The sequence below is a fragment of the Salarias fasciatus genome, chromosome 23 (assembly GCF_902148845.1).
Source record: "Salarias fasciatus chromosome 23, fSalaFa1.1, whole genome shotgun sequence".
In the NCBI taxonomy this organism is placed as follows: domain Eukaryota; kingdom Metazoa; phylum Chordata; class Actinopteri; order Blenniiformes; family Blenniidae; genus Salarias; species Salarias fasciatus.
In genome coordinates, this window is record NC_043766.1 from 24,158,600 (window position 1) to 24,172,936 (window position 14,337).

General features: G+C 47.0%; 1 protein-coding gene across 1 annotated transcript; it reads left to right on the forward strand.

Moving 5' to 3' along the window:
- Positions 1–1,912: 1,912 nt before the first annotated feature.
- On the forward strand, positions 1,913–14,337 carry fam20b (FAM20B glycosaminoglycan xylosylkinase). The gene is made up of 9 exons (XM_030083685.1): positions 1,913–2,120; positions 3,966–4,279; positions 4,949–5,196; positions 5,283–5,369; positions 5,494–5,603; positions 9,688–9,859; positions 11,556–11,747; positions 13,688–13,747; positions 13,827–14,337. The coding sequence occupies exons 2-9, from the start codon at positions 4,151–4,153 to the stop codon at positions 14,056–14,058; spliced, it is 1,230 nt and encodes a 409-aa protein (XP_029939545.1). The 5' UTR covers positions 1,913–2,120; positions 3,966–4,150; the 3' UTR covers positions 14,059–14,337.

Here is a 14,337-nt window from a genome sequence, read left to right on the forward strand (position 1 = left end):
AAAGGGCAGCCCTGCCGGAGTCCAACATGCACCGGGAACAGGTCCGACTTACTGCCGGCAATGCGGACCAGACTCCTACTCCGGTCATACAAAGACCGGACGGCCCTTAACAAGGGGCCCCGGACTCCGTATTCCCGGAGCACCCCCCACAAGACACCACGAGGGACACGGTCGAATGCCTTCTCCAAATCCACAAAACACATGTGGACTGGTTGGGCAAACTCCCACGAACCCTCGAGCACCCTATGGAGGGTATAGAGCTGGTCCACTGTTCCACGACCAGGACGAAAACCGCATTGTTCCTCCTGGATCCGAGGTTCGACTATCGGTCGGATCCTCCTCTCCAGTACCCTGGAATAGACTTTCCCGGGGAGGCTGAGGAGTGTAATCCCCCTATAGTTGGAGCACACCCTCCGGCCCCCCTTTTTAAACAGGGGGACCACCACCCCGGTCTGCCAGTCCAGAGGCACCGTCCCCGACCGCCACGCGATGTTGCAGAGACGTGTCAACCAAGACAGTCCCTGCACATCCAGAGACTTAAGGTACTCAGGCCGAATCTCGTCCACCCCCGGTGCCTTGCCACCGAGGAGCTTGCCAACCACCTCAGTGACTTCAGCTTGGGTGATGGACGAGTCCACCTCTGAGACCTCAGCCTCTGCTTCCTCCACGGAAGACGTGGCGACGGGATTGAGGAGGTCCTCAAAGTATTCCTTCCACCGTCCAACAATATCCCCAGTTGAGGTCAGCAGCTCCCCACCTCCACTGTAAACAGTGTTGGCGGAGACCTGCTTTCCCCTCCTGAGGCGCCGGACGGTTTGCCAGAATTTCTTCGAGGCCGACCGATAGTCCTCCTCCATGGCCTCCCCGAACTCCTCCCAGACCCGAGTTTTTGCCTCCACAACTGCTCGGGCTGCAGTTCGCTTGGCCTGCCGGTACCCGTCAGCTGCTTCGGGAGTCCCATGAGCCAGCAAGGCTTGATAGGACTCCTTCTTCAGCTTGACGGCAGCCCTTACTTCCGGTGTCCACCACCGGGTTCGGGGGTTGCCGCCACGACAGGCACCGGAGACCTTACGACCACAGCTCCGAGCAGCTGCTTCGACAATGGAGGTGGAGAACATGGTCCACTCGGACTCAATGTCCCCAGCCTCCCTCGGGACATGAGAGAAGCTCTCCCGGAGGTGGGAGTTGAAAGCCATGCTGACAGAGGGTTCCGCCAGACGTTCCCAGCAGACCCTCACAACACGTTTGGGTCTGCCAAGTCTGTCCGGTTTCCTCCTCCGCCAGCGAATCCAACTCACCACCAGGTGGTGATCGGTCGACAGCTCTGCCCCTCTCTTCTGGGGTAAACCTCTGCTAAAAAAAAAGTGTTAAACATAAAATTTTATGAAGAAAAGAACCACCTCCTTTCCTTTAAGAAGAACAGTCTGATCCTCTTCACTTTTCCTTAAATGCTATTTATTAAGGAAAATCTGCTCAGCAGACACTTCATGGGGCTCACTGGTGAAAACTGATGGGCTGTAAAAACACAAATCTGCTTTTATATTGGTAATATTGCTCAGCCAGAAACAAAAATAAAGTACCCAGAATGCTTCATATTTCCACTGATGGCAGTGTCTGTAGTTCATCAGTCTACTGAACAAGTGATGTTTATTAATGAAAACATGCACTATATGTGGCGTAGCAGTGCATGCCGGAGTATTTCAGTAACACTTATCTGCTGTTGCACTGGAAACAATTCTCAGTTATTATTTAAACCGTGCATCCATCCAGAAAACTCTTCTAATTGAAAGACTTGGTAATTCACTGCATCCTCTCACACACCACCCTCCCCCAGGTGAGCCCTCCCCGTCACCGGCCGCCTCAGAGGCGCCACGTCGCCCCCTGGCGGCCACCGACGGGCCGCGCAGGAGGAAGAAGTGTTTCGGAAGTGGATACGGCAGCGGGGCAGCGACGGATTGGAAGAAAAGGGTGGAGGGAAGAGAGGCGCCGAGAGAAGCTCGGGCAATGACACATCCCCGGGGCTGGCAGCGCCGCGCAGTTGTGCCACATCTACTTTGAGTCCAGCGGGAGTCCGGCGGCGGTGGGACGCAGCCGGAGCCGCGGGCGGAGCGGCGTTCACGGTGAGTCTGCCCGCCAGTAAACAGACGACGCAGCTAGCGCTCTTAGCTAGCCCACACTGGAAGGTGTGCGGCGGCTGGAGCGGCTCCATCCGTGCACAGCGTCCACACCGTGTCCGCACTGACACGGTGACCCCACACGGAAACGTCAACGCAGGCGTGCTGACCGGGGGGGGGAAGGGGGAGGCGGCTCTCTGGCTGCTTCTCGGCGGGTTTCGGTGCTGTCAGTGCGGGTGTCAGAGCATCATGAAAGAGCGATTGTATGGGAGAGGAGACTGCCTGCGTGGCCAGACCCGCACCGGCTCAGCCGGGCTCACGTCCTCCAGGAGGTCCGAACTTGTTGGAGAACCTTCACTTTTAGTCAAAATGTCAGTGTGAGCTTTAAAGGATGCTCACGACAGCTTTCACCGTCTGTGTGTGTGTGTGTGTGTGTGTGTGTGTGTGTGTGTGTGTGTGTGTGTGTGTGTGTGTGTGTGTGTGTGTGTGTGTTGGGGGGGGGGGGGGGGGGGGGGGGGGGGGACGTGGCGGTGGTTTTAATTGTACCGACGCGAGGAGCTGTCCGTCCAGTAACGCCCCGTGTCTCAGCTCCTGTTCTGGAGGGGGGAGATGCGGCTTTGGACATCACCCATGGGGAGGGAGAGAGGGGTGTAGAGGCTGAGTCCGGACCGCGAGAGGCTGTGTGTGGGTCCACCACCTCAGCTGACCCCCCCACCGCCACCGCGGGACGGCGTGTCCATCATCCCCTCTCTGCAAACAGTCAGGGCCAAAGACAGACAGGACTGAGGACTTCCACCTCTTCTGCAGGGGGGGGATTTTGATGCGCTGAGAGCTGCTGGAATTTTGAATGCATGTTAATTCATCCTTCTGAATCCAAGTAGGGGAGGGGGTGGATGTTAGTGGACTCAGCAGATTACACACTGGACTGGTCTCCAGTCCGTCACAGAGTACACACACAGTCAGGCACTTGAAGGACACCATTCAAGCTCAACGGCGAGTTTTTGGACACTGAGCTTCCCGCAAAAACCTCAAGCACAGAATGTGCAAGCTCCAGTCTGGGATTCGAACCTGGGATTTTATCAACAGAGCAGACCACTACAACACCAGACCACCTCCAGTAACGGTCAGACGTTTTTGGCGTGATGCTGCAAAACAAGTGTGCTTTTAAAAAATTGCACGTGTCTGCTAGATGACTTTCATCTTTTAATGCAAACTGCTGAGAGATAAATCCCTGTTTATGTGTGACCACCCTTTGGCTTCACAGTTTTTTAACAACACAGACTTTTTTGCTTTTTTTTTTTTTTTTTGGAAAAAACTGATCTGAGAAGTGAGCATAGATCTTTTGGAGATGTATTGTGGGTCATTCCATCCATGCATTCCATCATGGGATACATTAAAATCAGCACACTGTGGAGGGGCGACACCACCGCTTCCAGGACGCCCTCCTGGTCGTAGTTCTCCCTGTAAACACTGGTGGTGTTTTGGTGTTGTTTTCCTCTGCAGCAGAATAAATTTGGAGCCATTCGAATGCCTTCCAGCTGGAGTTAGATGATGGATAAGTAGCACTATATTGCAGCAGCCAAAAACTTTAGCACAGTACCATATATTTTAAAAAAATCAGCTTTTGGAAAAGCTTTGTTGTGTTGACTTTACAACGACCAGACTGAGTCATACGGATGCTGGATGGTTTTCAGCCGCGCTGCCGCACTGGGTCATCCTCTGCCCTCCAGAAAAACAAAGCAGCCAATCAATCAGTTTTCACCACGTTATTGACAGCCAGTGTTTCATGCCTCTCTTGTTGCCCTGCTCCTCTGGTTCTCTCATTTCATTGTCCCGCTCTCTCCGTTCTAGGTGACTTGTCTGTTCAGACTGTTGTAGCTCCAGGGAAAACGGCGGCGGGGAGGTTTGTCTGGCAGTGCGGATCTGCGTGTGGGTAGGCGACGAGGACCAGCAGGGGCCATGCATCAGGGGTGAGGGGGACTCACCGCGGGGCACACACACAGCGTCGCACGAGGAGGGGGCCGGTCAGCGTGGAGATGAAGCTCAAACAGCGCATGGTGGTGCTGTGTGCCGTGCTCCTCCTGCTGGGCCTGGCCAAGATCTTCCTGCTGGATGGAGGTGAAGGTTCTGCGGCCAGCCGACGGGACCTCAGAGCGTTTCGCAAGGTTGGAGTGCAATGTCTACAAAGTTTTTCTCAAAAAGGAACTCGGCAGATGAGACAAGAGGGGGTGTACTCTGTGATTTTCATCTGTTTCATACAAAAGATGACCAGTTATAATTAATTTTTTTTTTTTTTTTTTGTGGCTTTAATTCTGTGGGTTTTAGCAGTGAGGGGGTTTCATGAAGGACTGTTCTCACAGTCCCACAACCCAAGGTGGCCTGAAAATATTTTATAACCTTTGTCTTAACCTTTGGTTACAGCTCATAGCTCGACTGCCACGCGCCTTGCTTATGTGCATATAATTAAAAATGTAGCAGACGTTTGAAAACACCACTGCTGCACCCAAATAATAGTTGGAATTTAAAAAAGGTAGCATTCTAGTTTAGGTGCCTGTTGTACTCTTATTCCTCGCTGTTTCCCCAGTCATTTAAGAACAGCTCCATTCTTAGTTCCTTTGTTTTATTTACCTGCTGACGGCACCCGTTTGACGTTATTGTTCCTTTATGATGCTTCGCTGTAGTTGTCACCTGGCATTCGTTCAAGGTTGACATGGCACTGTCAAACTATGTGGTTTCCATCACCTAAAGCTTGTACACAGCAGTGTCATGATGTATTCGCACCATCTTTATCTGGCTCAATTACCCACACTTTCATTGTTTTAATCTGCCAACAGATGGAAGCCGGTCTCACTCTGTCTCGGGGAGCTCGACTCACACACACCCTCCAGTCTCCATGGGAAATAGCAAGCCAGTGGGTGGGTCCTCGAGAGGTGTACCCCGAGGAGACGCCAGAGCTGGCTGCTGTGCTCACGGCCCTCAGCACTGCCCGGATAGAGCGGGCAGACGTGGGCTACAAGGGCACACAGCTTAAAGCTCTGCTTGTTCTGGAAGGAGGACAGAAAGTGGTCTTCAAACCCAAGAGGTGAGAAGATTAGAATATAAAATAAAACACTCTGGTCTTTGACCTCAGCCTGGCTGTTTGATGTTGTTTCTTCCATCCTTCCTCAGATACAAGAGGGACTACGTGATTGAAGGGGAGCCATATGCAGGCTATGACAGGCACAATGCAGAGGTGGCGGCTTTCCACCTCGACAGGTGTGTTAATACAGCATTCTGATGGTTGGCACAGTGGTGCATTTTATACGTCACAGGTTTTTATGCAGGTTTTTTTATGTGTATTTTCTGGGCGCTGTGTCCGGTTGCCTCCTCCCCTCTGCAGGATCCTCGGCTTTAGGAGAGCACCTCTGGTAGTTGGTCGATACGTCAACCTGCGAACAGAGATCAAACCTGTGGCTACTGACCAGCTGCTCAGCACGTTCCTCACACACAGTGAGTTTCTGCTCCTGTTTTATTCCCTACCGACGCTCTTATGTTGGCAGTCTTCCTTATCCTGTCCTCAGCTGTCCTCTCACTGTCTGTCTCACTTCCTCTTGTTTTTCTTGCATTTGGTTTTTTCAGTCAGCACACTAAGTTGATAAAATGCATCTTCATAATCTGGATTTGTGGGTGTGGCTCAGTCCATAGTATCACAATAACAACTGATACAAAGTGCCATCAAAACAAGACAGTGTGTGTGTCAAACATGTGGTCTACAGCCTGAACCCGGCCAGTCAAAGCCCTCGTTCTTTCTTAGTAAATTTATAAAAATTTCAAAATAGCCTTTGTATATGTTCTTGCAATTACTGTGCTTGCTGATTAGAGTAGTCGACAAGAGGCGACGAGGCTCTAGTCAAGGGATCAGTGGTGCTGAGGTGAAAGCGAGCTGCTTCACTGCTAGCAAAGACTGATCGCCACAGCCGTGCTGTAAAGGCGAATGTGTAAAAACATGCTAGCTGGCAGCATGGGCAGCAGATTTCAGAACCAGCATAAGATTTGCCAAATTAAATTTGTGATGTAGTTTTTGGATTTTTCCATTTTAATTTTCACCATCTTTAATAGTGACATAATATTGAAATTACAGTAAGATAAGTTTGCGTTTCCTGCTCTCTGCTTCTTGTCTTTATTTTCGTCTTAGAGCAAAGATGGGTGGGTATTCCTAAACTTGTGTGACAAAAAAAACATTGTGAAGGAAATAAAAGACTGCAGGCAGTAGCCTCAACAGCAGACACACCTCGAAACGTATTGCATACTCATGCAAGAACTCAGCAATAAACGCTCTCTATCAGACGCTCCCTGCAGTGACTATACGCATAAAGTTCAGATCACCAGGCATGAGGAACAAAATATATATTAAAAAAAAAAAAAACTGTTTTCTGGGTCTTTGTATTAAGTTTTTAAGTGTTAAATATTTGGCCCGGTTCGGCCTTGGCAACTGCAAATGAGTGAAAGAAGACTTGGCTTTGTGAATGACGAGGCGTTGAACAAGAACAAGGTGTGCAGCTCCGCTGTTCAATACTCTGCAGGAGGCCTTGCCCGCTTCAGGTTTGACCAGTATTTAAGTTTCTTTGTCTCAGCAGCTTCTGTATTTATAATATAGACTCTCAGAACTAACCCTAAAAAAATGTTTCCAAACTGGTTAAACTATTTTTCTTGTTTGCTTTTTCAACGACAGCAGACTGTGTGTAGAGGTCCTGATGACAGTCAAGTAAACCCAGAGTTGAGTTCAAGACTGTGGACAAATGTTAATATTTGAAGTCAACAACCAAAGAAATCGGCGTACCCCTCCGTCCCCACTGTCTGTATCCTCACATTTATGGAAACGTACAGCCAAATTTCCATCTGTAACAGAAACATTCCAGAACCATAAATGAATGCTTTATTTTCATAAAATAATCGTTATTGATGACACAGAAACCATTAGCATGTATTGATAAAAGCAGCGTTGCTCATGTGAAGATGGTTTCAGAGAGAAAAGCGCCACAGCATTTAGTGGTTTTATTGTTTTAGTTCATGAGACCTGCACAGGTCCTACACGCAACCATCTCAAACAAAAAACAACTTATACAATTCATTGTGAGGCTGCTGTCTCATTGTGTTTCTTGTTTTCTGCAGAGCATTCAGACATTTTTTTTCAGACATTTTTTTTCTTGGGATGTTTGGTTCAGATTCGTTTTATGCCGAGAGCTTGGCGATCTTTATTAGAGGACGGATTTCAGGAACTTTTCTCCTTTTTGAATCGGAAGTAATTTGTCTCCACCTGTTTGCTCGTGGTGATGACCTTTATTTGACGTCACAGCCGGACTGCCGTTCAAATACAGTTGGACAGCTGTTCAGCCTGTCTTTGCAGCTTATCGCTTAGTTGAGATCTCGAGTTGATTTACGCTCGTTGATTAAACAAACCCTGCAGGCAGCGGTGCTGCCGCCTCACAAGCAGGGCGCACACCTGCACAGACATACTGCACACGCACTTGTAAATTCTTCAGTTGATGTTGAAGTTTGTATTCTAAAATAACGCCGAATAAGGCTGCTGATGGGTAAAATCTGTTTGAAAATGTAATAGGTTTCGGCGCTCTATTTTGTCGCTTGCATTTTGCTGGAGCTAGATAACTTGGTTTGGTACAATAATCTGCATAAATCAGTTGTGGATGTTCTGGGACAAAAGAACTTGAGTGACGGTTCTTCAGAGCCAGCGTCCTGCTGGTTTTCACGGTTCTACCTGCTCCAGCTGTGCTCTGCAGCAGGCCTGACAACAAGGTCCAAGGTCACTTTTATCAGTTCCCATCCATAGATTAGTTCTGCTGGAGAGGGCGTCCGACAATTAGCACGGACACTTTAGAAGCAGTGCGAGCACAGAGCATTGACATGGACAGGCCCTCTGGACAGGTTCACTGACACGATTAAGAACAAATAAATAAATGAAAGAAGCACTAAAATGCCAATATAAAAACCTGTGAAAAGCATGATAAGACAGGGACAATAAACTGGTAAAAGAACAAGGCCGGGCTTCCGTTAAGTAATAAGATAAGACCCAAAAGTAAAGTACATGAAGACCTGTTCTAAAGAGAAACGGCAGCAGGGCCACTCATGACCGTCAGGTGGAATCAGAATCAGAAACAGGTTTATTGCCAAGTACAGTAGCCTATACAAGGAATTTGTTTTGGTGCAAACATAGAAAAAGAAAGAACAGGTTGAAAAGGCTCAAGTGTAAAATATAAATTGAAGGAATTAAGAGTCAAAGAAATAAAGTAATGAAGCAGGAGGAAGTAAAACACAAGCAGAACCGTTGAGCTGGAGCCCCAGCAGTCAGTACCTCCACAAAATCTTTATGTTCAGTAAATTAGAAAGTGTTTTGTCAAACTGCACCATGGTGGTCTAGTGGTCAGCGAGAGCGCTACAAGGTGTCAATAATAAATCACGTCTTTTAGCAAACCTCTTTGAGACTGTCATATTATCAATAGGTAAGTTATCATATAAATCAGTGTATTGATACTTGGTTCTTGTTGTTTGTTGTCTTTCATTTATCAATTGAATTGAATTTTTATTAAAATGACTTCATGGCATTCAACATAGATATTAGAAAAAACCCTCAAATGCCAGGTGACCATGCAGCAGTGACAGTGGAGATGAAGGACTTGATCAAAAGTTCTGACCACAAGAAGAAGAAAAAAAACCCTCATGCTGAATAATCAGCTGCTTGTGGTTGGGGGATAATCCTGACCTAGAAGAACAAGACAGACGACAGCAAGCAGCTGCAAGCTGGTGGTGGCAGAACACACAGATCAGCTTTTGGAAGTTAGACTCTCTGTATTTTTATTTATTGTTTTCTTTCGCCCAAAGCGGTGTACATCTGAAAAGAGCAGTATCTCTAATTATGTCAGTGATAAATGTCAGAAAGCATCACAGACGTAGCTGAGAGAATCTGTCGATGGTATTAGGACTCAAACCTGCAACCTACTGGTCCCCCGACCTTTAACTTGATCTGTTTTACCAGTAGTTTCTGCATCTTCTTCCTTCAGTCACTGTTAAAGTGACCACAGGGCATCCTTGTGAAGCTGTGCTGGCGTTTGCTCTCAGCCCAGGTTAAAGTTTATTTATTTGATAAGCAGTTTGTCAGTGAGCAGAAATAATAATCTGTGACTGGCCTCTAAATGTACAAGATACATGGATGGTTAAAAATTAAATTCAGCCTCTGGTAATTTAACCAAAGATTTTCTGTTTTCATTTTTCACATGTGAAAACTTGTTTGCTTTCGCCCGAAATAAGAAGTGTTGTCAGAGCAGATAAGCCGACATGAATATGTATGTTATCAAAAAGTACAGGCGTGTGTTTGAGCCTTTGCTCGTCCAGCTCCGTGTGTGAAGACTTTGTTTTACAGTCTTTTCACACTTTATTACCGACTGTTTGTTCCTCCTGAATAATTCTGCAAACACCCCGCAGCTTGTTACTAAACCATGTTTACACATCTTTATGTGACAGAGTGGATTAAAGTCCAGGACGAGCCTTGATTCCTGATCCGATTTGTTTTTCTGCCCAGACAATAATACGTGTTTCTACGGGAAGTGCTACTACTGTCGGGAGAGCGAGCCGGCGTGCGCCGAGGGAGAAATCATGGAGGGGTCCTTAACTCTTTGGCTGCCCGACGTCTGGCCCTTGCAGAAGCACAGACACCCGTGGGGACGAACATACAGAGAAGGAAAACTGGCCAGGTGAGACCAATTACTGTTTCTCTCTCGTGGATCTGAGGGGCTGGTTGTGCTTCTGCTGGAACGCCATCAGCTCTCATTATTGGAGCATATTTCGTCCAGCGGTTATCTTTAAAAAGGGGCCCGGCTCTTCCCCGGCTTGAGGAGTTTGTGCAGAGCGAAGGAAGGCTGGGTGACGTGTGTCGTCATCAGATACCGCCTGGCAGTAATGAAAAGTAATCTCTCTCTCTCTCTGCCCACTGTTTAGCTTCACCTACGGGTTTCGTCTACATCGCATCATTCTAGACGTCCTCGTCACTGGAAGTGCCGCGATTTAACGATCTTGATCCAGTTCACCCCTGACAGCATCATGAAAGCTGTCCGTGTTGATGGTTCATCTCAAATGTTATCCTGCTGCTGCTGCTTCGTTTTATTGGTTCATAAACGTGTTTGTTTCATGAACGGGTGTTGTGCCAAGTTCCTCACGATCCTGGAAATCCTGCCCCTCTCGCGGGAGCGTGTGGCGTTAAGCATTTGCTGCTGAAAACACTCGACCTTAATAATGAGCGACCAACTGAAATAAAACCAAACTAATTTGGCCGCACCAGCATCGAAGTCCCTTTCATAACTTTCATAACTGCAGCTGAATCTAATGAGTTAATTTTGAAGCTGTGCTCACATTATTATACTGATGATCACAGTAGTTTGGGTTGTTCTGAACAGTAGCAAGTTACTACATTAATTAGCTGTATTTGTTTTTTAGTAAATGGGCAAAATAGCTGAACTCATTGTTTAGCTAGTAACTAAACTAGTAACCTTAATAAAATACTGATATCCAAACTAAAAAGAAGAGGATGTGGACTGGAAGTCGGCACAATTGTAAATTTGCGTCAGATTGACCACAGATAATCAATTTATACTTCTGTAGTACAGTATAAACCTGGCTCTTTTTTGATCAATAGTTCTTGTTCAGAAATGCTGTGGATTTTTATTAAAAGTTGAATCAAACGCTCCAAACTATTTAAAAAAGTCAGATAGTCGTTGGAAACACTGGGCTGATGTAACGAAGCAGGACTGGCTTTCTTTGTGGCTTCAGAATTCATCTGGCCGCCGCGCGTCGGGAGAGCTGCTCTGTATGCAGGTGCTTTCATGTCGGGGCAGAGAAACCATCAGCACATAATATTGACAGATCATCAGAGGGAGTTTGCCTTCATCGTGACAATTCCGTCTCACTGGTCATGAAATATTCAGCAAACACAGACTTTAAAGGATAACCGAGGCCTGAAATTTGACAGAATTTCACCTAAGTGCAGTGCACCTGCTGACTTGAAGCTAAATGTGAGTGCGGCGCTGTGGTGCGACTGGGGAAAAAAAAAAAACCCCCGTGGTAATGATGCTCCCTGCCGAGTCTGGGTTTTTTTTGGACTTGCAGAAGTTCAAGTGATATTTCGAAGTCGGACGTGTTGTTCAGGTCACTTTAGTCTTGTCAGAAGTCAGTCATCGTGGACTGGGTTTTTTTTTTTTTTTCTTTTTGGTCTCGGATTACTGAAGAAATGATCAGCGACGTCTAACAAAGGTCTCAGTTCAGGTCTGTGTTGTAACATACCAGCAGCAGGAACCGAGGTGCTGGACTTGAAGCTCAGCGTTTCTCTGACAGTGTTTATTGAGAGCGAGTTTGTGATCCGATGTCTGAGGATTTTCATGTGCGTCGATCATCCAGGTGGGAATATGACGAAAGCTACTGTGAGGCGGTGAAGAAAATGTCCCCGTATGACGCCGGGCCGAGGCTGCTGGACGTGATCGACACGGCCATCTTCGATTATCTCATCGGGAACGCGGACCGGCACCACTATGAGAGTTTCCAGGACGACGGAGGAGCCAGCATGCTCATCCTGCTCGACAACGCAAAGAGGTCAGTGGGTTTCCTGTCACGCCGCAGGTCTTTAATGTCCCGATGCTGACGGCGGTTTTGCGCATGGTGAGTGGAATTAACTGCCTCAGTCATCTTAGAATTTATTCTATTGATAACTGGAGGTGTCGGCAGAGAGCGAGGGTTTTCACTTAAAACGGACACTGTGATTTATAATCAGATTACTTTGTCCGAATAACTTTACTCCCTTAAGAAAGTGTGAGACACATAAACCTGATGTAAATACTCTGAGATTAGATCTGCAGTGGCGATCACGGCGTCAGGGTCCGAGTGTTTGTGGAGCTGATCGTGTCTGGTCGTGCAGTGTGTGCTAAGATACATGTGTGCCCGCACTTTTTTCCACATTTTCTGTTCAGATATTGAAGGTAAAACGACTAAATATGAGATGCTCTGACACTGTCATAGTGTTAGGAAATACTTTTTTTTAATCTGACTTTCTTCAATAATAAATGCAACTATTTTTCTCTGTATTTAAGTATTTTCTTGAATTAATCTCTGCTAGTTTATAAGAAAATGTAATAGATAAAAGGTTGATCACTTTAATAAATTGAGTTGTCTTTGTTTCATTGGCTCTCTCCTGGTTAGACGCTTGACTTTTTCTTTTTCCTGTTCTTCCGACAAGGGGAAGGACAGTGTCTTTCCCTCGTCAATAAAAGTAACAATCTCAACTAAACATCACAGCGAGTTCTGCTTTATAACATTAACCTGAGAAATTAATTCTGCAATTGATCCTATAAATCAGCTCCACACACGATTCCCAAGAGTTCTGTTTATTCTTATTGTTTAATTTCATTTTTATTTTTTTTCATTTCTTGTTCTGAAAATTTTCCAGACTTTGTCCATTTAAAAAAAAAAAGTGCTTATTGTTGTGGAAGCCGCTCAGTGACTCAGGGTGAACTCCCCCCGTCATGAAGTGAGGATGTTGAGCTGCCCGGTCATCTTTGAAGATGGTTTGTTTTTTGATAATCAAAACCCAACAGTGGAACATTTTCGACTCGGCAGGATGAGGTTACAGCAGGTCAGAGACGAGCCGTTCCACTTGGAGAAATGAACTGAATCAGGTGATTTTTCTGTTGTATCAAGTGAAGATTTCTCTCACCACAGTTGCTTTCCGTTCACACGCCGCTCCTTGTCTAGCAAAAGCATTCAGGCCTTTTTTTTTTTATATTAATTTCAGCTGGCTGATTACTCTACACGGCTCAGCTTTATTTTAAATACAGTCAGATGTTCCCAGAGAGACAGAATCAAAGTGTCCCGGTGTTTAGACATTTAGAACATTTTTTAGAAGTTTGTTTTTGGGTGTGGGGTTGACATTCAGGCTTAGATCCTCACCTGAGAACAAACACGCCTCAGGTTCATCTTGAAATAATACATTCTGGCTCTTTGACCCTAAAGCGTTGCTCCCACTTGTGGCGCAGCTCTGAAGCTAAGCTGAAAATCATACAAAAAAAAGAATAATCTGCAGTGTGGCTTTCATAACGACACTGTGAGTCGAAGCTAATCCAGCATGGATTTATGCTTCAATTAGACTTTAATGAAAATACAATCGAGTAGATTGATAAAAATATCAAGACCAGCTTTTCATGTGGTCCTGCCTGCAAACCCTTGCTCTCATAAAAACACGTCTGCCTCGCATATTATTATTAAGTCGCTCTTGCATTTAGTTAAAAATTACTTTGAATCCCTCTAGGCTGCAGTGAAGTGTCTCGTGGCGAGTGCTGTGGACGGGAGCGCAATGTTTCTGCTGTTTCAAATGAAGATTTCTCTCGTCACATTTGTTTTCTGAGTCAGCCGTTCACACTTCGCTCCTTGTCCGGCAAAAAGCGCTCAGGCTTTTTATCGCGTTTTTAGTCACGTTCCAAGCGGCCTCTAGTGCCGTTCCTTCCGTTTATTTGATCTCGTGTCTTTTTGTGTCTTCGCAGCTTCGGGAATGCGGCTCTGGATGAGAGAAGCATCCTCGCGCCTCTCTATCAGTGCTGCATGTAAGTCAGAGAGGGAAATTGGGAAATGAAAGTGTAAAGGGACGCGTGGCTCACCAGTGTTTCTCCGTCTGTCCGCCAGGGTTCGCGTTTCCACCTGGAACAGACTGAACCTGCTGAGGGGCGGAGCGCTGAGCTCCGCCATGCGCCAGGCCCTGGCGTTCGATCCCATCCACCCGGCTCTGGCCGAGCCGCACCTGGCGGCTCTGGATCGCCGTCTGTCCGGAGTCATAGCGACTGTGAAGCAATGCATGGAGGCGCAGGGTCCGGACAACACGCTCATAGAGGACCGAATGAACCTCCCTCATCCTTAAACACACAAGCCAGAGAGGACAGAACAGCCAGGACTTCACCTCCCGAGCCTGAGCAGCCAGATGATCCCTGGTGAGGAAGGAGGCGCGCAGCGAGCACACGAGTCGGCGGGTGGAGCGTAAGCGCCTCAGTATGTGTCGGTCCATTGCCCCGCTTTTTTGTTTTTGACTCATTAGGAGTCGTCCTCCAAGGAATCACTGCGTTGGAAATGCGTCATCTTCAACCACACGAACTTCGTCTCAGGATTGTTGTGCACTACAGGACAGGATCTACTGTAAAAA